This window comes from Pantherophis guttatus, chromosome 2, assembly GCF_059756535.1.
Source record: "Pantherophis guttatus breed Tessera chromosome 2, ASM5975653v1, whole genome shotgun sequence".
NCBI classification, from domain to species: Eukaryota; Metazoa; Chordata; class Lepidosauria; order Squamata; family Colubridae; genus Pantherophis; species Pantherophis guttatus.
The window spans coordinates 244,239,680-244,264,458 of NC_142064.1; the positions used below are offsets into that span (position 1 = coordinate 244,239,680).

The 24,779-nt window shown below is 37.1% G+C and overlaps 1 protein-coding gene across 21 annotated transcripts in view; it reads left to right on the forward strand.

Annotated features, from left to right (window-relative positions):
* CADPS (calcium dependent secretion activator) overlaps nucleotides 1–24,779 on the forward strand; it is a 453,285-nt gene that overhangs the window by 268,614 nt on the left and 159,892 nt on the right. For 12 of the 21 annotated variants that reach the window (XM_060684205.2, XM_087883743.1, XM_087883747.1 and 9 more), the window contains exons 12-13: nucleotides 4,961–5,097; nucleotides 14,059–14,246. In XM_060684205.2, coding sequence (XP_060540188.1) covers nucleotides 4,961–5,097; nucleotides 14,059–14,246 — 325 coding nt within the window. Of the gene's footprint in view, nucleotides 1–4,960; nucleotides 5,098–14,058; nucleotides 14,247–15,980; nucleotides 16,125–24,779 lie in introns of all 21 variants that reach the window. The other 9 variants (XM_087883748.1, XM_060684201.2, XM_060684202.2 and 6 more) reach the window with 1 other exon arrangement.

Sequence of the window (24,779 nt, forward strand, 5' to 3'; positions counted from 1 at the left end):
GTTAGAATATTTTTCAAACTTTACTGAATCTATTTGAATAATAGCTGTCAGGAAGTATATTAAAATCACTGGCTCCACATGTAATATAAATTGCAGCAGAATGAAGAGTGAAAGGATACAGAGGTCTGGATTAAATGTATTATTATTCTAAGATAGAAAAGTGTTTCCGGGAAAGGCTATTATTCCATTCCATTCCAAATCACCACTTGCTACAAATGTAAGCCAAAGAAACAGCATAAACAGCATGTTCATACATTTATACTTGTATTAGGAAGATGTATTGGATAACTGCTTTGAGTTACTTGTAAAAATAATAAAAGCAGAATATAAAGAAATAAAATATTTGAAGGTGGGGGCAGGAAGAACGAGCATTTTTCATTTAGTTTGCTAATTAATATTTTATCGGCCAATAAAACTTCTGAATATTTCAAAACACTGCACTTTCTTTTCTATGGCATTAGGTAATCATTACTCTACACTACTCAAGCATACCATAAGCATACCCTCTTATTTCTGAATCGCCAGAAGTTGGTCTTTCCTGTGAAAAGCATGAAGCCAGAACTCTCTTCCAAGTGTATTGTGGCAATTTCAAATCTACAAAGATGATTGGCTTAGGCACAGTCAATACACTTTGCTTGTGACTTGAACAGAAGCACTTTGACGAAGCCAATGCAATATACATATAGGAATAACATCAAAGCTTTCTGTCCAGAAAAGTACAGTGCTAGAAATAACTAAGATACTGTACAGACTCCTCAAAGCTCAAGCTCTTTTGTAAGAGACCCAAGACTGAGGAAAGACTCTATTCATGGGATAAGAAGGGAAAGAGAGAGGGGGAGAGAATATGAGAGGTGATATAGATTAGACAAAGTCATATTGATATAGATGACAGGGATAGAGATAAGGATAGGCATAGGGAGAGGAAGAGAGAGATGATAGCGATAGAGATATTGTAGATAGATAGTGTAGAGACATAATAGATGCAGATGTAGATATATATGTGGAAGTGGATATGGATGTAGATGGATGTATGCACATACACACATACATACACACACAACGTACATGCTCCACCATCTCAGAACTTGAATGTTTCTGATCACCATAATTGCTGTACTTGCACACTGGTCTTATTCACATGAATGTGCTGCAACTTGAGGAGCTCATATATTCCAAGTATCAACATTTTCAAAGTGCTTAAATTCACAGCAACATACTCATCCGATTATGGCTTGTTAGACTGCATCAACTCGTTGTTGTTGCCACATAATATGGTGCTTGTCTAGGTTTTCCCCTGAAATCAGGACCTTAAGACAGTTAAGATCAGTTCTAGAGCCAAGGCATGGTGGCACTGATCTAGGTCTTCAAGACATGCAGAAGTGAGAAAGTATAGAAATAGCAGAGAGGCAGAGTCTCAACTTTGCATATTAGCCAGGATATATGTAATCCTTTGGCTCTTCCAAAGGAAGGCAGAACCAGTAAATCTAGAATAACCAGTATATCTCATTTGTTTTTTATTTTGATAGAGTAGACTGGGTTAAGGATTAATTGACATGCATAAGCATTACGAGGCCGGGTCTTTTTAGCTTTAGGAAATCGAGCTGTTCCTTGCATTGATTCCATTCTTAAGTCCTGTTTTTACTGCCAAAAGGAAAAGGATCATGTGACTCCACATATACTTTAAGCCAAATGTACCCCTCCGTTCCATATGTAGTGATAAAGGGTCTTGTACATGCTTTTTTGTTTCTTTATTATTTAAAAAAGCATGTCGAACACTTCATTTATTTTTAATGAGTTCTAAAAGAGGCAGAATAATTAAAAGGAAAGCATAGTTGAAGAAGTGTGATACCTCTAAGGTCATAATTCTTTCCACTTGGAGAAGGAGGGAGCCCTTTAAATTCATAACCCATTAACTCCAACTTCCTTATTAAGGAATCAAACTTGTCAAGACACCATGTCTCATAATTGAAAAAGTCATGAAATATATCTGAACATAACTGGCAAAAGAAGGCCTCCAGCCAATTTGTCAGCTTGCAGTCTTCTCAGGGAAATTTGAACACTACAGACTTCAAAATACATTAAAAAATAATGATTAAAAGCTTGATGCATCTTATTAAAGCTATAAAGCTATTTTTTTAATGTATTTAGGGCTTGAATTTGGAAGAAGACAGATTGTAGGGGAGCAGCACAGAGTCTTATTAGTGCATTGTATTAATTCAATTGATGTTGTCCCAGAGGGACATGGGGGATAGGGTATCATTTGTCAAAACAGATAGAAACCATCTGATTGGTTGTTGAAGAGAGCACTGTAGTTAGAACCCCAAGGTTAGAATGGATCGTGCTGAAGTGATTGCATTTGAAAGGAGAGTAAATTTGCAGCCTGATCTGCAATTCTATTAAGCCAAGATAATTTAGGCTGAAATCCTACACAGAGAGAGAGAGACACACACACAGTGGCTAAATTCTAAGAAGACATTTTAAGAATGTTTTGCTTCTCATTATTGGTGTTTAGATTGTATAAATACAGGGGAATCCAGAGGTGGGTGGTGAGAACTGACAAACTGATGACAACTGGATGATGACATCATGACAGATGTGATGTCACCGGGGCTTCTGTTCATGGAAGTTCTATGCCAGAGGTGTCAAACTCACATCATCACGGTGGCTTCACATGACGTATCAGGACATTTTTCCCCTTCGCTAAACCAGGTGTGGGCGTGGCCAGCATGTGATGCATCTGGCCCATGGGCTGGGAGTTTGACAGCCCTGTTCTATGCCTACATGGGGATCCATTCTTCTCTTATAGAAAAATCTATTGACAGCATCCAGCTAAATATTCAGTTTACATTACAAATATGAAACCATTATAATCTGTAATTTTTTAAAAATATCTGTAGGATCAAAATACTTTGTAATGTACAAAGTAAGTGAAATGATGCTATAATAAAAGGCATACAATATTACAAGTTCCATTCCTCTCAGCTATGACTTCTTTTAATCATGCACAGGGTCATCCATAAATTTTAATTCAAAAGATTCATTATCAAAGAAATATTATTGTTGACTTTAAGCAGTTCAGGTTTTATTCTTTGCATTTGTGATCTTTTAGAAAGCCAGGTAGGTTTAGGTACTTCATTAGTCATATAGCATAAAGATTATTCATTTTCTTTCTCTTTTAAAAGCTCTTTGAAATCTTTTAATATAGTATGTGACAGAGGCGTTCTCAAAGCAACTCATAAATGGACAATATTTCTAGTTAAGAAACTATACCAGCTCTCCACTTGCTCTTTGAAATCTGGAATTTTATTTTGGATGTTATTGTGGTTTTTATATGAAAGCCATTCCCAAGGAACGTTAGATCTTCATGTTAGGTGTCATGGTGCTTTTTAACTCAACTACTACTACTAATAATAATAATAATAATAATAATAATTTTATTTCTACACCGCCCCTCTCCCGAAGGACTCGGGGCAGTGTACAGCCTATTAAAACAAAAAATATACAAATATCTAAGTTCTAGAGTCTTAAAAATATACAAATATCTAAGTTCTAGAGTCTTAAGACTACTGCTCTTAAGACTCTAGAAGACTGATTTTAAAAAGTGGGGATTTAATTCCTGCTTTATTTATTAAGGATTTTTTTAAAAATAAAATAAACAAGACCTCTAGTAGCAGAGTCAATGGGAAAAGGGAATTTTGGATTTCTTCTCTTGTAACTGAATAAAACATTTGGATCAGGACAGGAACATCTCTTTGAAACCACGTTCCTGTCTGCCCTTCTCTCCTGAACTATTTACACTGTCCTAAATTATCACTCTGCAAGAATTAATTTAAAAAATTCTTGTAGAGTGAAAGTTTAGGCCAGTGTTTCTCAATATCATAACTTTAAAATGGGTGGACCTCAACTCCCATAAATCCCCATAAACCAGAGTTTAAACTCCACAACTAAGTGCCATCAAGTGATACCTGACTTGACACCCAATAGGCTTAAACGGCACCCAGCTCTACATTGGTTCTTTTTTTCTCTTCCAAGAAAGAAGCAGAAGTCAGCATTCAACTTCTACAATAATTCCATTTATACATTGCAATTGTTAATCATATTGAAAAATAAGCTATACGCTGCCATTACACTTCCATACTTTTAGAGGAATACCCTTCCTTGCTGTTTTATTTTATTTTTTTCAAGAAAAAGGTAAATCCTGCCGCCTAAAAGAAGTAAAGAAAAGTGTGACTTTGACTGCAGCTTGGGTTAGGGTTTGGGTTATTAACAGGTAACTATTTCACAGTTAGTTAACAGTTAACAGATGCTATTTGATTCCCTAAAACTGAAATGGATCCATGTTTAGGCAAATATATTAAATGTAAGAAAATATAATGATCTCCTTTCCTTAGAAGGACAGGTTCTACTAAAGCCACACATAACCAGGCACCATATAAATAGCATGCCCAGAAGAGCCCAAAGCACACACTCAACTAGAGAGAAGTTCCTGAGGATGGATTCCAGCACAAGTCCGAAGACTAAACCTCTGGTCCCAGTGATCGACCCAGAATGGATCTGCAACAGGTTCTACACATTATTTAGAAATGAAAAAGTAGGAATTTGTGGAATATAGGAATCCCAACATCAATTTTATGGACAATAAGTTTGGATTAGAGGTTTTTTTTAAAAGCAAAAAATTTAATAACTTTCTTGTTATTTTGTCAAAATGTGAAATAAACGCAATCCAGTAATTGGGAAATAAGATTATGATTCTAGTACCTTTGGCAATATAAGCCATTCCATAAGTGTTGCAAGTTGACAATGGAAGTTGAAGGATATATCTAATTAAGGCTTGTGAGCCTGAAATTCAAAAAAAATGCTACAGAGCAACTTAGTTCTCATGCTTCGTGTTATATCTTTGGTATGTCAAACACAATGTTTTTTCTAAATTGTGTCTTTCTCTATATGTATAAATGAACAGATGCAGATAGAGCTCAAAAGCATGGCATGGATGAATTTATCTCTTCCAATCCCTGTAATTTTGACCACGCTGCACTGTTTGAGATGCTTCAGCGCCTCACTTTGGACCACAGACTTAATGATTCCTATTCTTGTCTGGCAAGTATATTCTTTGGTCTATGCAATGTAAATTCTGAGCACTAATGTCTGATCTTCTGATAGTGTCTGCAGCTGTCAAGGGAAATGGTTGTCAGTTGAAATAAACGCCTGCTTCCTTCAGGTCTGAATTTGGTCCTGAGAGATCTCATATTTCAAAAATTACCCTCTGTTCAAGTAGCAACTATTTTTGTGCGGTACGAAAAATCTGGCAGAATCAACAGATCTTGGCAAAGATAAATATGTTTATTAGAAAGACTGCTCTAACTGAAGAGATCCTTCAGATCCAGTCTTCCTGTACAGTGAACTTGAAGATCACAAAGGATAAGTATGGTCTGCAGTTGTGATACATTCAATCTTTATTTGATTTTTAGACCTTAAATCAGCCCATTAACCTTGCAACAAAAACCCTACTAAACTCAGAATTTCTTATTGGTATTGGTAGATATGATAGATAGATAGAAGATAGATAGACAGACAGACAGGCAGACAGACAGACAGGACAGACAGATAGATTTCAGTGATAATAGAAGGATAATAGTTAATTATTTTGGCCATTCAACATTATGCAATGTTATCTGTCAACATTATTTGGAACCCCTAAATATATTGGCAGATTATTTAATATCTTATTTGGTTTATTAAAATGTTAGCTGTTTATAAACAAATTATTGTAATTTTAATTGTTTTAGCAATTAATTTTAGCAAAATTAATTTTTAATTTTTGCCATTTTAAAAGCTACAAAACATTTTTGTTTCAATAGTTGAAGATGTGAACTAAAGTGAATGAAGATTTCTTTCACAACTTAATTCAGATGGATGCTTACCAAGATTTAGTTCTATAATCTGTTGATTTGCTTTCCTTTGGTTTGGAGTATATGCTCTGTTTCCTCATACATTAACGTTAAAAAATCTGAATAGGATTGCCTCTCATTTCTCAAGTCTGAATAATAGATATTGGTAGGACTGGAGGTGTTAGCAGTGAGATTTTGGAGAAAAAGACAATAACCTGTAAAAAAAATGAGGTTTTAAATTGTAAACATTCATGGAGTAAGAGGTTACCTTCATTTTGCCATAAGTTGTTACTATGACTTTTATATTTTTATACTTCCTCAGTTCAACAAATTTTCAAATGATTAAAAAGTTGCCTATTCATAGGATGAAAGGTGTTGATATTTACCTAGAAGCTTTCAGCAAGAACAGAAAACAAAATACAGTAGAAATATAAATAACAAAAGAAGATAACAGAAAATAATGCCACAACCACTAGTCCAAATTTTTCAATACCTTAGTCACTAGAACAAACTTTTCATAAGCCTGCCACTTATGGCCATAAGTTGTGACAGTCATAAAGCAGATCCTCCTGTGATGGCCTGGATGTTTTGCAGTGGTCATTAAGTGAATGCAGTGGTCAATCTTGGCTTATATCAGTTATCTGGACTTCAACCGGGGAATCTGACTGGGGAAGGGGCTGAGGAATTCTGGAAATTGAAGTCCACATATCTGAAAGGGCCAAGGTTGGGAAACACCGCTTTGTAGATTTCCCACACTGATTTCAGAACTGTAGTTTGGGGATTGATGATGGGAAGACAAAATAAAAGTGAAACCGTTGTTGGAGTTTAGAAAGTTCAATAAGAAATTGTTATGTTCTTGTAAATCTCTAGACTCATTTTCCTTTCATTAATAGAGGAAGTACATATCTCTTCTTTATTTTTATTTATTTATTTGTTTGTTTGTCAAGCATATATTAAGATAACAGATAAAAGTATAAACATAATTTGAATACATGAAAAGGAAATGAGTAAAAAGGGACTTAATTGAATTAGTTGAGCAGAAGCTTAAACAGTGACTTTTACAGAGATATGCATCTTGTTGCTAGTAAGTCTTTAACTGTTCAACATTTACAGCAGAAATGGAAACATTTAGCTAAGATGTCTAGCAGTTATCAATTAGGACACAAACTTCCTGTTTTGGAGTGTCTCTACGCCAGGGGTGTCAAACTCGTGGCCCGCAGGCAGGATGTGTCACATGCTGGCCACGCCCACCTCCAGTTTAGCGAAAGGGGGGAAAGTCAGGATATGTCACGTGATGACAATGTGACAATGCGAGTTTGACACCCCTCTCTACATCCCTGCAGATGCACACATTTTTCATCACCATCAATAACGTTGCCTGCCCATTATTATGGATAGTTGTGCCAGTTAGAAATAACAGATCTGGCCATATACCATAACAACATCTCATTTCACTGTTTTGGCCATGTGATGCAAGCCAATGACGGTATAGAAAAAAATGGTTTTGCCTCACAAGATTGACAGAGATAGTAGATGGCAGATAAAATAAAAGATAATTTCAAAGAGATTACCTTATTCTCATTGGAAGAGCTGCAGAAGTGTACTGGAACTAGATTGAGATGATGAAAATTTGTTGAAGCAGCCATCAGATGTCAAGCCCAATTCAGTGGAGCTAACTAATTAACGTTTAATGTAAGAAAATTTCCTTTGATCAATGTTCAGAAATTTCATGGACTGGCACCAATCAGGACTATGTTATATCAACTCCTATAGATTTAATTTCATTGGTTGGTTCAATCCCACAATAAAGAAACAAACTGATCATAACACAAAAAACACAAAACTTTAAACTTTCAAAACCTTCTGTAAATTTTTACAACAGGCAGGACAATGGTAATAGATTTACTTTAAAAAAGAGAGCATAAATACATGCTCTTTAGAACCAGTTAGCTTTTTAGATTTTTCTAAAGATCAGAAATGATGGAGCCATCTGAATTTCTGGTGGGAGACTGATCAATGGGATGGCGACCAAGATGTTCTTGCTTTTCCCTGGATTTAATTTGAGGGAGGAACCTTCAGCATCTGGCCGCCATTTGTTGCTATCAGTCTCCTGGCATGGAGTATCTGAATTGATTCCCATCTCTCAGGGGGTCTCAAGTCCCAGTCAATTTTTCTCCTTCATCAAGCTGGCATCCAGCAACACAATCTTCATTCTAGGTCTCTGATTTTGGAGCAATCTGCTTCACATCTCATTCTCCTTTTGTTCCTTTTAACTCTAATCCCGTTCCCTCAAAATTACCAGATTGCCATTTCCCTGCCTGAGATCACATCTCCGCTCACATATAAGGGAATTTCGGCAAGTCAGTTTTTAGTGCAGAATTTATATAGGTGAGCAGCTAAAGGGTCATCAGGGACTTTCAAGTCCTAAATTTAGAACGCAGAGGATGGTTTCGATTTATTCCAAAAAGGAAAGAATTGTGTGGGATTTTAAAGACAAATGTATATTTAACTCCCCTCCATATAAATTGCAAACTGTGCCTTGGCATTTTGTTGTTGTTGTTGTTGTCATTCAACAACTCTTATTTTCATAAGTCATCCATTGAAGACTGATAGACCTCCCTAAAGTAGCATCTTTTCTCTTTCGCAAGCCCATGATATACAGTCTGACTTGATTTCCCACAGTCTGACAGAAGCGGAATTCTCTATGAAAACAAAGAAATTGACTCATTACAGATAACATAAAGGCAACAGTTTTTGGCAAGGAAAAGCAATAGGGAGGGGAGGCAGAGGTGTCGTTGGCACCATTGACTGAAACTTCCTGCCACAGTTTGCATAGCTGCAGGGTTCTTTAAGTTGCTCTCTGCAAACAATGACTTAGAAAAAGGCTGTGCTGTCCAACACTGGCTTTGCTCCCTTCCTGCGTAAGTATTATTTGTACTTTTACGCTTTATAGATTAGCCATGCAAGGTCTGGTATATTCAGTTCTGCTGCTCTAAAAGGTGCAGGGATCAGGTGGCTCTCTTTAATAATTAAATCAAATAAAAATAATAGGGTTTGCTGAAAATTTACACTGAAATATTCTGAAGTTAGCGGTATTTTGCAGACTGGAAGAATGCCGGTTTTGTTACAATGTCAAAGCACATGATTTCTAAAATATTCTCCATTTTAAATGAAGAAAGCGGAAGTGCTAGAACAGTGGGCCATGAAGTCTGTTTTAATTTACTCATTCAGAAGTATCTGTGGTCTTTTTTAATTTATTTATTTAATTGGGAAGCAGGATGTCAAAAACTAAATTGTCATTTTACATGATTTTTGTTGTGGTTCATTTCTGCATTTAAACACCAAATAAAATAAATAAAAACTGGGAAACACAAGAAATCAAACAATATTTCAATTTTTAGGAAAGTCATGAAGATGCAATTTGCTATAATTTCTTTTTTAAAATGACTTCATGCTTGCATCAGATGAGAGGATTTTTTTTTTAATTGGACATGAATTGTTGACTAGCATAAACTTCATTTGCTCAAAATGTTGTGTTCCAAGTTGGCTTTTGGCAATGCAGTTAACAATCTGTGAAGCCAATAAATTGCTGAAGCTATAATTCACTTATGTTTACCCCATAACTGGGATAGTCAAGGCCCCTATCCCCTTGGAGATCATCTGCAGATATAGGCCCTGAATGGAAAATAATGCCATGTCAATGTAATGACATGCTGATGTCCCTTTTTGGTTTCTAATAGGTTCATCTTTAAGGAGGTGATTTGTAAATAGCAAGCAGGTACATAGGATACCTATGGTTCATTTTCTTCGCAATCCCTTCTCTGTTTCTCTCCATTCTCAGGATTGAAATTGGTAGCTCACAAAGGGCTTTGGAAAACAGACCGGTGTCCTTGTGAAATTAAGGCAGATTGATATGTGTAACTCTCAAGTTGCAGATTAACCATTCCTTGCCTAAATTGTTTTCATCTTGAGATAGAATCCAATAGCCTGGCCCCTGGGTTGAAAGCAGGGCCAGATCATTGGACTCTGGGGTTTTGGTGGCCAGGTTACCTACAAAATTATATTCATCCCAATACATCAGCCCATCCCAACTAGTCAGACAAGGAAGGTATGTTGTGGATCTGCTCAGCTAAAGAATTCTGACTGGCCAGGTACAGGATGAGCGTTGCCCCTGCCCTATGGAGCATCCCCCCCCGAGGTGAGTCTGCCCCCCCCATTTTCCTGGCCTTTCAGAAAGGGGTAAAAATATTATTCTGTAACCTTGCTTGGGACTCACAGAGGATCACACAGCCATAAGGCCGGTTAGCGCCTTGAAAACCCCTCTCCCATTTTTTAAGTAAATTTAACACTGATTTTTAATTGCCTTTTAAAATTTTATGTAGATGTTTTATGTCTTAATATTTTATCTGTACACTGCCCGGAGTCCCTCTGGGAGGAAGATGGGTGGTTATAAAATCTGATTAAATAAATAAATAAAGCGCTCCCCTTTCTGTGGGTGTAACTGCTTCTAGGCTCCTTTGCATGATGAATCTGCAATTCAGTCTCATGTGGCATCTTGTGATGAGACCAACCGGTCAGAGTCTCTGATGAGAGAAGAAAATGTCCCAGATATGAATTTGAGTGAGAGAGCAGGATTATAAAATATGAATAAGGGGTAGACTGAGAATTATTCAATGCAGGCAACCAATTCAAAAATAAAAAACAGAAGAAGGAGGAGGAAGAGGAGGAGGAGGAAGAGGAGAGGAAGAGGAAGAGGAGAAAAAAAGAAGAAGAAGAAGAAGGAGAGGGAGAGGGAGGAGGAGGAGGAGGAGGAGGAGGAGGAGGAGAAGAAGAAGAAGAAGAAGAAGAAGAAGAAGAAGAAGAAGAAGAAGAAGAAGAAGAAGAAGAAGAAGAAGAAGAAGAAGAAGAAGAAGAAGAAGAAGATGATGATGATTGCAGTAAGGAGCAAGGAAAAAAAACTAAAGAATAGCATTGATTTTTAAATGCAGAACAAAACACAAAACCAACTTAAGACACTTTAGTCAACTGATTGGCTTGCTATTATTCCATCCTCTTTTTTTTTTTCTTTTGATTTGATTTTCACAGGGGGTTCTGGCTGCTTAACTCAGATAATTTAGTATGAATTCTAAGAAAAATTTCAGTTTTCACAGTATAGCCATGACCAGATCAAATGTGTATTCAGTTGCCTAATTTTCCCTGTGCTTTAGAAAAAAGCAAAGCAAAAACCGTCTTCAAATGTGATTTTGAAGTATGCCTTAAAAGGGAAAATTCACTCTTAGATTAACTAGGAGGCATTTGGTGGGAATCTGAATTGTGAGAAATGTTGCTGTACAACTATTTTCTCAAGAATAGTCATACAAATACACTTGGCTGCAATTTTAGCAATATTTTTGTCTCTGTGCCTTCCTTCTTCAGTTGTAGCTTTTCCCTACCATAGTTTTCTGGAATACTCAGTTGTAGACGGAGGAGGGGAGAGGTATTTTTATTTTACCCCTGTCCTTCTACCTTGCCAAAATATTATGAGAGAAACAAAACCAACTGATTTTTTCTTAAGTAAGGAAAATATTTTTGTGTGAGCCTTCACCCAAATGCAAAATTCCAGGAGTTCTTTTGTAATGATATAAAGAGGGAGAAAAAAGGGTTGCTTTTGACAAGCCACAGTCTGCGTTATCCTCCGTCAGCATCTTCATTTTTCACACATGCGCTTTCTGGCAATAGGCGTAATAAAAGGAACTATGTCTGTTTTCCATGCCTTTGATTCTGCCCCTCATTATTTTAATCCCTTTTCAATCTGTTCTGGAGTTGGCCCAACAAGGATAAGCAAATCCTTCGATGTAGTTCTTAATTGATATTTCTTCGACTCTCCTTAACAGTAGCATTTTGGCATCCAGGAAAGATTTGGTGTCATCCGAGTGGTAGAAAATATATTTTAATCTTTTCACAGCGGCGTCATTTCAAAGACGTAGCATTTGGGGTGCCAGATGGGGTGGCAAAGAAGTTGCCTAAAGGGGCAGGGCACTGATCTAGTCGCCGCGGGAACTTTTCAATTAAAAGAAGAAAGAGTTTGCAGTTTTGAAGCATTAGAAAGATATGTCTTGTCAATGGCTCAGTCTCTCTATCGATACTGATTATTTTTCAATCTGCTTCTGGAGTTCTTTTGAATTCTATCTACAGAATTTCATGTTAGGTGAAAAAGAATCTACCTGATAAGCTGTTATGACAATCTCTTCTAATTAGGCTTCCCATTCTACAAAATGACAGTTTGGTGCTCTGACATGCCGGGATAGATCCATAAGGATAGACCATCATTAATTTGTGCCCGTGTAACCTTGAAACTTCACTACTCTAATACTTTGTGAGATGTGCAGCTGCCCTTGTGGATTGTTCAGCTACAACAACAAACAGAATGGGCTGCTGAGATTATGACGCCTCCGTGTGTGTAAAGTAGAAAACAACTTCCAGTCATCCTTCAGCCATACTCTGTGGTCTTCACATTGACATATAAAACCCTGAAACAGCTTGAGCCATTGGAGTTAAGAGATATATACAGTATTTGTATTAGTTTTCTACTGCTTTTTTTCTATGAAATTCTGTCTCCAGATCAGGGATGAAATCCAGCAGGTTCTGACAGGTTCTGGAGAACCAGTAGCGGAAATTTTGAGTAGTTCAGAGAACTGGCAAATACCACCTCTAGCTGGCCCCAGAATGGGGTGGGAATGGAGATTTTGCAATATCCTTCACCCAGGAGTGGGGAAGGAATGGGGATTTTGCAGTATCTTTCCCCTGGAGTGGGGTGGGAATGGAGATTTTGCAGTATCCTTCCCCCAGAAGTGGGAAGGGAATGGGGATTTTGCAGTATCATTCCCCTGGAGTGGGGAGGGAATGGAGATTTTGCAGTATCCTTCCCCTGGAGTGGGGAGGGAATGGGGATTTTGCAGTATCCTTCCCCTGCCATGCCCACCAAGCCACGCCCACCAAGCCATGCCATGGCCACCAAGCCACGCCCACAGAACCGGTAGTAAAAAAAAATTGGATTTCACCACTGTTCCAGATCCAGTTATTGACCATATTCCCGCTCTTGATGCATTCAAGAACCCATTCATATATGAATATCTGTCATTCTCATGCTCCCACACACAGATATTGTTTAAGATCTTTCCTTTCCACATTTCTAGGGACTGTCATGCAACCAGAATATATGCACTTTGATTTGCCGACTTCCATATAGAACAGGATCTCAAAACACACGAAGAATGGTGTTAGGCCCAGAAGTGCTATCCCAATTTCCACACAAGCACATTTATTTGCAGAGAACAAAATATGTGTCATAGCTATTGCTGCTTACTAGAGAATGTATTTCTATAATAGGGGGGGGGGAAGTCCTTCTATGCAAATCTCTTCTTTTATAGCTAATGCAATATGCTAGATTATTTTAACCCGTTGATTTCAGTGCTCTATTCTAAGCATGATAAAGTTTGGAGTTAATTCAATATTTGTACATTATACAGCAAAGTGATAATCAGGAAAATCCAGTTGCCTCTTGAAAAGCACCTTTGGTATACATACAGTTGTATACTACAGTAGATATGTGATTGATGTTTAATAAGCTGTTTGAGTCCTTTTGCAAATCATCCCTGCAATATCCATCTCAGTATTTATTTCATATATACTAGATAATTGATGTTTCGCTGTTTAAAATTTCTGGCATTGTTTGGGTGAGCTGATATTTTACTTTTCACTTAGATCCTTCCACTAGATCTGTCAAGTCAAGATTACCTTCGGATGGTAGACATCAATATTATAATATTCCATTTACAAGTCACTGACTCGCTACTTCAATTGTCCATGAAAACTGACATCCATGATGCGAAGGGGGCAGGAGAAGCAAATAAGGCAACTAGCATAAGTTCCATATCTCAGTTGGATATCATGGTGCACCTACTAAAAGTTGGGTTCTTTACTCTATGACATCAAGAAAAGGACAAGTTGGTTTTTCAAACCAAAATGTAGTTGTACAAAGTCAGATTACTTCTAAACATTCCTGTTTTAATTAATGTGTTCAACATCAATATTTCATTTCCATTCCTAATTTGATTTTCATAAATTGTGGTCTGGTGTGTCTTTTTAAAAAAATCTACATTTGACACAAACTTTCTCTATTTACCTACAGGGCTGGTTTAGCCCTGGCCAAGTCTTTGTCCTAGATGAATACTGTGCACGTAATGGAGTCAGAGGCTGTCACAGGCATCTCTGCTACCTCAGTGATTTGCTTGAAAGAGCAGAAAATGGAGCAATGATTGACCCCACCTTACTACACTACAGTTTTGCCTTTTGTGCATCGCATGTTCACGGCAACAGGTAAGGTGGACCAGGTGTGTCTCAGCCATTTTGATAACATTGCTTTTTGAAGTGCTGGTTTCTTTGGATAATGCGTAACTATACTCATAATTTATTTTTTTACTATCTTGAAAATAGCATATAGATCTTGTCTAAAAAATGGTAATGCCCTACAAAACTGAAGTCCATCTTTTAATGCTTGAACCCCCTTTGGAAAGACCATAAGTTAAAGAATTCTGCCAAAGAAGAAACGGTTGAATAAATTCACCTACTGAGATAAGGAATTGGATGTGCTAAATCAATATAAAAATGCAGATTAAGAATTTCTAATCTTTTTTTTTCTAATTTAGTGATTGTGGGAGTACAACAACTGAACACTTTTGATGCTCTTGTTGTAAATAATTTGTGTGCTGCAATTGGTTGAAGAAGTGTATTTCAGGTTTGGGAGTGATGGAGAAAAACTCAAAACTAATGAAAAAAAATTATTTCAATCAGTTAAGAATTTGTAGACATTTGAATCCTTTGATTGCATCACAAGAAGATGCAAAATGTAAATGAGATGTAGTAGCTGTCCTCCTTTTCTTCAAATCCTTACCAATAATTTAATGAAGTTACCCAAGAACATTTTGTGCTGCATGGGATTTATAGGCTGAATATCTCTTTGTCAATAGGGATAATACTTTCTGAGATCTTCAGTCATGGAGATCAACTAAACGCTCATAAAATCTCTTCACAGTTTAGTGTTTAATAGACTCAGAATTACAAAGAATCCCTAAAGAAAAAGATTTTGGAATCAGAGTTTTGAAGACATATCCTCATCCCCGTCCCACTTTAAGACTTCTTTGTGTGGGCTGAACACTTGCAGAAAGCATTAACTTCTGTAATCCAATATGTTCATTCCGCTTACTTCTTAAGCTTCTACGTCATGATTACAGACTAACAAGAACACAGGATTCCTTCCACGCCAACATAATAGTGTGCAGCAATTTTATATACTCTCTACTTTGGATGGACTCAGGAAGCTGCCATTGTATCATAAAGCCACCATTTCTAAATGCCTTCTCAAGAATGGCCCATGTTTTAGGCTACATCAGATTCCTTTTGTACTGAGACTTGCATGCTTATAGACTCAAATTTTATTTCATTTGCCTTGTTATGCCAGTTAACCTTGCTGTAACAGATCAGATTAGATTCAAAGTGAAATGACTTTTTAAAAAAACTTATTTCAAACTTTCAAACTTATTTCAGAATTTGAAGTCCATTTTAAACCTGAAAGTGTTATAGAAGTAAGTTTCCTAACTGGTGTAGCATTTCGTGCACCGATGGATTTATTTTTTGGAAGTTGCGTTCTATACAGTGAGATTTCACACTCTGTTCTACATATGCTACTGCATAACAGAGTGTTATAAAATAATGAAGTGTTTTGTAAGCTCTCTGGTAAACATCATCATGAATTATTATACACATTGCTGGTATTTTACATTGTATGGCTGCCACTCAAGTCACAGTTCGCTTGATCCATCTCGTTACGTTACGGCATTTGGCTTGCCTTCTTTTCTTTGTGGTTCTGATTTCCTTTTCTTCTTCTGCTGACAAATTGTTGGCATCTACTGTTTTCATTTTATTGTTTAACATTTAATTTTTACCTTGTTTTCTTTCGTTTCTTCTGTAACAACACCTTGTTGCTTTCATTTTCTCTTTCGTTATCCTTATCTTTTTTTTTATGTTTTAATTTAAAACTCACCATCTCCAAAGTCAAACAATGGAAGAGATACTTGGTGGCATACAGCCAGTTGCAAATAACCCCCCAGCCTCTGAGGTAGAGGCCAAAAAGGATTCCAAAAAGGAGTCCAAAAAGAGGAAAGATAACAAATCTCAGCCACCTCCAGAACAAAAAAGGTAAGAAATAGTAGTTCAGTGGTTGGGAGTTTGATATAGGATATAGAGGAATTTATGCTTTATTGGTTTGAAATACTGGGGGAACTCGGCCTTATAGGAGATAGATTAATATAGAAAGATTAGGTACAAAATTACAGCAGTTAATAAAATGCACAACTTTCTTAACTCAAAGGTTAGGAATTAAGATCCATAACAAGGAACCCAGCATAATGCAATTAATATTTGGCACATGGTATCTTCAGGATCATCTTCTTTAGTTAGGATTGACTTACCTGAGACAAATACCCAGAGAGAAGTTGCTTGTAACCAGTGGGTTGGATTAGAAGACCTCCAAGGTCCCTTCAACTCTGTCATTCTGTTAAGTGGGGAGGAGCACAGGAGTTAGGTGCTTCTTATAATAATCCCCATGTTAAAGAATAGCCTGTGGTGGAATGTACTCAGGAATTGCAAGAGGGAGGAGAGAAGGCAAAGAGACAGCAGAGTTTGGAATGAATGATGGGCAGGAAGAGAGAAGGTCCCTCCCTAGCAATTCACACAGTATATCTATAGTTATTGCAGATAATTGCTTTATTCTGGCAAGTTTCTGTTAGTAGGTGAGCAACAATAAAGGAACTATTCACATGTAGTTCTTAGTTCTTTAGACCTGAGGTGGCCTCCCCTAAGAAATTAGACTAGTCCCAACCTTGTTAGGAATCCTAGCAGCAGCTTAACTAGTTGGATAATGCCATTGGTATCTCATACAATATATATTGTTTCATTTTGTATATTTTCATTACACTGTTTTTAATTTTATATTGTTTTACTGTAATAGTTTTATGTGTATACTACCAAGTCTTTCACGATTGTGATGCTTCAGAAATGTAATTAAAAGATTAAGCAACATAATATACAGTATGGGTAACAAAAAATGACTCAACTCATATCAGTGGAATGGGTGTTTAGAAAATTATCTCTCATGTGAGTGCCAACCTATTTCATCCATGAACACACGTTTAAAACACTGCACCTATTCATTGTATTAAGAAAATATTTTTGAGCTGCTTTTGTGTCAGTTCTTGTGCAAGATTTCTCACAGTGTAGCAGTGTCACAGGTATTACTTTGTAGAATGAAAAGCCTGTTGAATAAGGCTGTAGCAGGTAAACTTGGACAGTGGGCAGTAACAAGGTCTTGCTGAAACACTTTTACAAAAAATTTGACCAGAACTTTATGCAAATGATACATATTTTCAATTTAGTCAGAAAGAAGATTCCCATGAGTAAAAGTCTAAATCACTGTGTATACATCATTGCTGTTGCTGGAAAAGATCAGAAGATTCATATTTATGAGATGAGTTAGAGAGATTCATTGAATTTCATCCATATTCACAAGACCTGAGCCAGTGGGACATGTATTTATCTAAGACTTTTTATCCTGTTGATTTGGAGACACTTGTATAAAGGGGTTCTAATATAAAATCCTAATTTACTAGTTAAACTATCACTTTTATGGTTTATATAATTAGGGTCCTGTCAGGCACAAGTAATTAGGAACTCAGGTTCTTCAATTGAGTGCAAGTTTATTCCATACTTCCTCTAAACAAGAATCTGAACTACTAATGGTCAAGGCAAATTGGTGGTAGATAAGAGTTAATGGAATTCCAGGGGGGCTGGATTTAGATAATTTGTGGGTATGAAGGGATTCCAAAGTGATGATGCATTTGACCCCTTCCTCAAACTCAGCCTGGTCATCTCCTACAGGCCCAATCTGTGAGCCAAAATACACTGTAGCTGTGTTGGTGATTCCAGTATGAAAGGAGACATACAGATGGAAAGTGCTTTTGTTACTACTCATAGCTACATGGGAGAGGAACATATTTCAGAAGGAATGAGCATAGGATGGAAAGGAATGAAATTCTCTGCATGTGCTGCAGTTTCTCTGAAATCTTAACTACACTTATAATACCAAAGAAAACCAGAAGATGTAATTGCACACTACACCTTGATAGTTTACACCAGGAACTTCAAGGATCATCCAAGTGCTTTGTGGGCAAAGTTGACATCTAATCTATGGTCTTCTTAGTGAGCAGTGACTTTCACCTTGCTACAGGTGGGACTTCAGCTATGGCAAGAGAAATCTGCCAATCCCTGGATGTTGTCCTGGATTTTTTTGTGCGTATGATTTGAGTAGAATATGGATATAATCTAGAATCTGGGTAATGCAAACTTTACTGTAATGAGGGTTGCCAAAATTTCTAAGATTTATAAAAAGGCAAGGTTTGTTTCTGATCAGGCTCTGATTTTTTTAAACAATCAGGCTCTGCTTGTTTAATGAAGTATTTACTCTACTGCTCTTATTAATATATCTAAGTGAATTGTTTAAAATTCAGGGTGAGGATGTACATTTAAAATGCCAGCACATTACATGTTGGGTTACTGTTTATGAAATAAGTTAAATTCTGCCAAATGTGGCATTATTTTTCACTCCGACTTCTATATCAGTACATTCCATATGAAGCTCTGACAACATTTAGAGACAAAGATATCATTTTGTAAAAAAAAAAAGTGGGGAAGCAAGTACATATGCACAGATAGGAGTCTTCATACCCACTTATAGATTTTTTTTTATTCCAATTTCTATATTCCATTAATTATTTTTCATTTTCTTTCCATCTGTATTTTAAATTTCAGGGTTATTTTCTCTGGTAAAAGTGTATTAATATGTCTTTTCCTAAAAATAAGATTTGCTCTCAGGATATGCTGGTTTAAAAGTAACGATGGTTGAAGAGACAGTTCTTTCTGGCTTGGTATCAGTTCTCTCTATAAACACTAGACAGTGACGGAGCTGAGGTGGTTTGTCTGTTTCTGCTCTCTCTGTGTGTAAGGTCAGACAATGAGACGACAGTAGCTTGCAGTCAGTGAGAAAGTGCAGAAAGAGTGTGATTCAGACAGTGCAGGACAGCCCGAAGGTCAGGACTGACAGAATGAATGACAGGCAATCGGAGGAGAGAAACTAACTAGATGCTGTCCAAGGTCCTATTTAATGAATACAGTCCAGTTATCAATGCAGAACAGGGAGAAAATGGCTTCTGTATGGAATCCCCGGTAGGCTACTTCCAATAGGAAATTCTGTGGATTGTGTGCCATATTATCTGAATAGTATACCAAACTCAGAGCACTAGATACATTCAGGCTTTGCAAATAGGTTGTTAGAAATTCTTTCTTTGGGTGTTTCGATCTGAGAAGCAGAATAATAATTTCCAGTGGATATTTGAATATGCTTTATTCTGATTGCTCTTCTATTTGTTTAAAGCAAATATAGTATCTTTTACATACACACTTACATGTACATAGATACACACATGTACATACATAGAGATCCATACTTTGATCCCTGGTTTCTAATCTGATGCTTTATCCCACACCAGTGTTGGCAAACCTATGACACATATCAAAGGTGACATGCCAAAACATTTTGGGTGACACACCAGCATTCAACATCACCCAACAACTATTCTTGAAAGCAGGCCACATTCTTGCACAATTTTCAGAGGCTGAGATGAAATGGGGTACCTCCAAAAAATTGCATAAGAAAGGGTGTGCTTTCATGTGGGTTTTGGATGTTGCAGAGTCCATGGAAGAGCATTCTCCAAAGCTGTTTCAAGAACAAAGGCCTTGTGGACCCAGAGCTGCCTCTGGTACAAGGGCAGGGGCCTATCAACAGAACACTGCCTGAAGATAAGCAACGCATGGCAGATCCTGGGGATCACACACATGAGTGGACTGCAGTTTTTAAAAAGAAATTAATATATAAGGAATTGTTTCTCTTTTGTTTGGGGGGGGGTGTTTGGGGGTGTGGCTTGCCAGCAGAGTCAAATTAAGCATTTCCAAATTTTTCACATGTTAAGCCCAAAAGGATCACCATCACTGCTCTAGATTAAGTGCTTTCTATTTCTACACAAACACACACACACACACGCACATGCACACACCCATGCGCACACACACAAACGTACTGTACATGCATACCCATTTTGATATCTAGATCAAACTAGATTGTTTGTTAATTTACTCCTGTGTATCGACTTGGCTTATTTCATGAAAGTCACATCAGAGATGAAAATTGTAAGAATCAAAATGCTGGACTGAATGTAGATTTGATTGGATTCAGCAGGGTTCTTCCATTCATCTGGAGTTATGGAAAGGTACATAGGAGGAATAGCACGGGCATCCTAAACAATTCAAGGCAGAAAAATTGGATAAAGATCATCATTGGCTTTGGCAAAACTAACAAATCAAAAAGAAGCCACCGTGATGAAAATTCTTTAATTTCACAACATATAGACAGATTTAACCATAGTTTCAACTGGGAAAATGTGACCATCCTAGACCAAGCCAAGTCCAAAAATGCCAGGGAATTTCAAGAAGCCTGGCACTGCAACCATCAATAAACACATAGACATTAACAACATCTGTAGACCAGGGATGAAATTCAACAAGTTCTGACAGGTTCTGGAGAACCAGTAGTGGAAATTTTGAGTAGTTCAGAGAACTGGCAAATACCACCTCTGGCTGGCCCCAGAGTGCGGTGGGAATGGAGATTTTGCAATATCCTTCCCCTGGAGTGGGGTGGGAATGGAGATTTTGCAGTATCCTTCCCCTAGAGTGGGAGGGAATGGGGATTTTGCAGTATCCTTCCCCTGGAGTGGGGTGGGAATGGAGATTTTGCAGTATCCTTCCCCTGCCACGCCCACCAAGCCACGCCCTCCAAGCCACACCATGCCTGCCAAGCCACGCCCACAGAATCAGTAGTAAAAAAAATTGAATTCCACTACTGCTGTAGACTATGCAAAAGAGACTATTACCCAGCCCAAAAAAGAACAAAAAGACTCCAGCACCTCTCCACTAACAATCAGCACCCAGATCAGCATAGATTAAATTCAAGGTTAACATCACACCAACAATCAAGTAAACAATACCCCAATCAAGAAACTGCCAATGAAGCCAACAGCAAACAGCCCAACCAAAGAAACTCTAAGACTGCTCCCATCAACACTGACAGGCAAGCCACCAGAATATAAACTGACAGCAAACTGCACTCCTTACTAGCACTGATGATGGTACCTAATTTGGGTAATGAAACGTCTGCAAGAAAATAAGCAAGCTCAGAGAGAAGCAAGGATTCCCCCCACCTCAAGAAGCCATCTTAAAGGCCAAGCACAAATAAGCACTGTGACAATTGCCTTCAGGAGAGTGGGTCCATGGGCAAATTAGGCAGGAGTTGCTTGAAACCAGATGTGGTTATACACATGAGGAGCAACCCGCTTTCATTTTTTTTTCCATTAACAAAAAAAATTTGGAAATGCTTAATTTGACTCAGCTGCCTGTCTGATGTGATGTGGTTATGTAACCCAACAATATGGCTGGAGCATACAACAAGGCAGCCATCTGGGCATGCATCGTAGTAGTCACAGATCTTTATTTATTTTATTTATTTTATTAGTTATATTTCTATGCCACCCACTCTCCAAGGACTCTGGGCGGCTTACACCAAAGACAGTATACTAAATAGCATATTGCCCCCTAACAATCTGGGTCCTTATTTTACCCACCTCAGAAGGATGGAAGGCTGAGTCAACCTTGAGCCAGTGAGATTTGATCCACTGATCTGCTGAACTAGCGGTCAGCTGAAGTAGCTGCAGTACTGCACTCTAACCACTGTGCCACCTCGGCTCTTATGATGATCTTGTAAATCACTTATGCCAAAAAGACCTTCAAGGGGATAAAGATTTGTGGAAAGAAGAAAAACCCAAGAATTTATCATTTAAACTTCACTATTCCAAATTAGATATCCAGTTGATTGGGACATCCGAAAATGGGAGAGGTTATCATGAAAAGTACAAAAGTCACTATATGGTTCTTTCAAAGCCATACCTGGGACAAAGTAATGTCAAAAGAATGAACTCATAATATCTATTTCCAATGGCAAACAATTTGATTTTTTTTTTTTAATTTTAAAAGAAATGATTCTGATATATTTGCTTTTCATTGCATACCTAGCCCTGAAAGGCATCCAAGTACAATTAGACCAGGGCATGGTGGGGGAGATGGAGATTCTCAAAAGAAATAGTGGCCTTAGGACCCTAGTTCCTAATTATAATTTATAATTAACCTTGTGATTTGCACAAAGAACTTGTCTAAAGAAAATACAGTCTTTGCTATAAGGAATACATGTTCCTTGGTAAGCTTTAAGAACATCTCCGTTCTGTGATTAGAATTAAAATTGAACAGATTTAGGAGAATTCATTTCTCATCTGTAATATGTCTCTATCGGTTGTTATTTTTATGTTAGAAATGCAGTGTCAATTGTAATGGTACCTTTTTTTGGCATAACACTCCTCCTCCTTTTTTATTTCATACCCTCATCTGTACATTGTCATATTTAATTTCTCTGGCAGGATTCAAGCAATATGATACGAGAAAAAAAATCTGTTACTGTTGAAATATGTCATATTTTTTATTATATAGGTTGACCTAAATTCATAGTGAGATGCCTACATTGTTTTTGGTCTAATTATTGATGTAATTGAATGGAGGCGTAGACACCTTACAAGTTAAATATTATTTTCTTTGCTTTTGCTTTTGTATGGGTTGTCTTTTTTTGATTCTGACTCTGATTATATACACATGTAAATACTTCTTTTTTCCATATATATCTTTTGTTGTTTAAAATTCAAATTACATATAAGCAGACATTTCTGATTCCATATAGAAAGCAAATATAAAATTTCAGTGATCAAGTTATTATATTAACAGGAGGAACTGGCCAGTAATAGAAGTGAGAATTTAAGGTTTTTTTCTTCAAACGATTGTGAATAGCCTTCAGCAAGAGAAAGTGAAAATCAAAAGAGAGGGAAAAAAATCAAAGATCGGAATACCCCAAAATACCCCATTTAACAGTGATCATTTAACTACGTATAGATTATGTGCCCCTGAATGGTAATGATCGCCTATCCGCATCTTCAAGTATATAATACTGAATGAAATACTTTTAATTTTAAACTTAATCCCTGCAGTTAATTGCTGAACGTATTGTTAGATGAGTATCAGCATTTAGCATCACTAGTGAAATCAAAAGATGTGCAGCTGGGTGATAGTGTTTTAAATCTGACCAAAAAAAATTGGAAGTATTATTCTTTCTGACATGGATAAAGATTGGGGATTGTGAGGAGAGTAAAGATGACAGAACTGGTGCTAACCACTCTAACAAGAACTTGAAAAGCAGTTGACATGACATCTTTCCTATCATACTGCCGAAAATGTCAACTTTGTGAAGGACAGTGAGAAAACGGTTTGCTGAATATCTGAAAGGTAGATTCAAGAGATGTTCTTCATGTCAGATGTAATATAGTCCAGAGCTGTTTGAGAAAGAAAGTTCTTGCAGTTGTGATGTCTCTTAGTTGGCAGATCCTCCCAGACATCCAAATACCACAGTGGTCACAGTGGACCTGGAGACTTAAAGTCTTAAGTTTTCTCAATTTATGATGCACACCAATCAATATTACTGTTGTATAATATTTAACTGCTTGCATTATTATTGCAAGCATACACACTGGGATCTTGTTGAAACAAAAATATAATTTTAACTATATAAATTACACCCTGGGATAATCCCAGTTTCAAAATTACAGTTAGATTTGGGGGTCAATGAAATTATCCAAGATATTGCAAAAGGAATTTTGGTTACCTAAAATTGCAAACGTTGTACATTCAGGAAAAGTGTGTCTTGATTTCACTGTCTGGTCCAGATTTGTTGGTTTTGGAATGTGCATTAGCTGCATCTAGAAGAGAAATTATTATCAGTATTGAATTTGCTGTGGATTATCCTTAATTTGTATATATCTTAATTTGCAAATATGGTAAGAGGTACCACTACAGTTGATATCAACTTTTTGAGTAAAAAGTTGGAATATCCCATAAAAACAATTGTTTAGCAAACCAATTGCTAGGGGTCTTAAAGAATATTAAAATGCCTTTATGATCTTAGAATGTGACTAATTCAGCAATAGATTTACTTTCATTTACCAGGCACCTGTTTTAAAAGAACCAATTATCCAATATTGGAAGTATAAACTGGGGAAGGAGGAAGGACAATTATATGATATGGGCTTACTGTATTATTTTAGATTTATTTTTACAATTTTTATAATTTTGAAGTAAAAGCTGACTCAGAAATAATAAAAGGATCTCTTCCACTATCACCCAAGTTGCACAGATAAAAGTCAATAAGAATCTATCATGGCCAGAACAAATTATTATTCTCCTTACCTGGTAGAGAAGTCCTCAATCTATTCAGAACTTTGTGAAGTTCTGAGGGAGAACAGATGTTGTATATCTCTTTCCAATCATATCCTGCCTGTTTTGAGTCAGCTTTGGAAAGGGATGGGTTTGGAAGCTATCAGAACACAGCATAAAGCTTCCATGACCAGATCAAACACCTCCTTCAATCTTAAAAGGGAAATCTCATTCCTCCTGTGGCCCCAAGAAAGCATTGCCATGGTGGCACAGTGGCTAGAATGCAGTACTGCAGGCTACTTCTTCTGACTGCCAGCTGCCAGCAGTTCAATTCTCACTGGCTCAAGGTTGACTCAGCCTTCCATCCTTCCAAGGTCAGTAAAA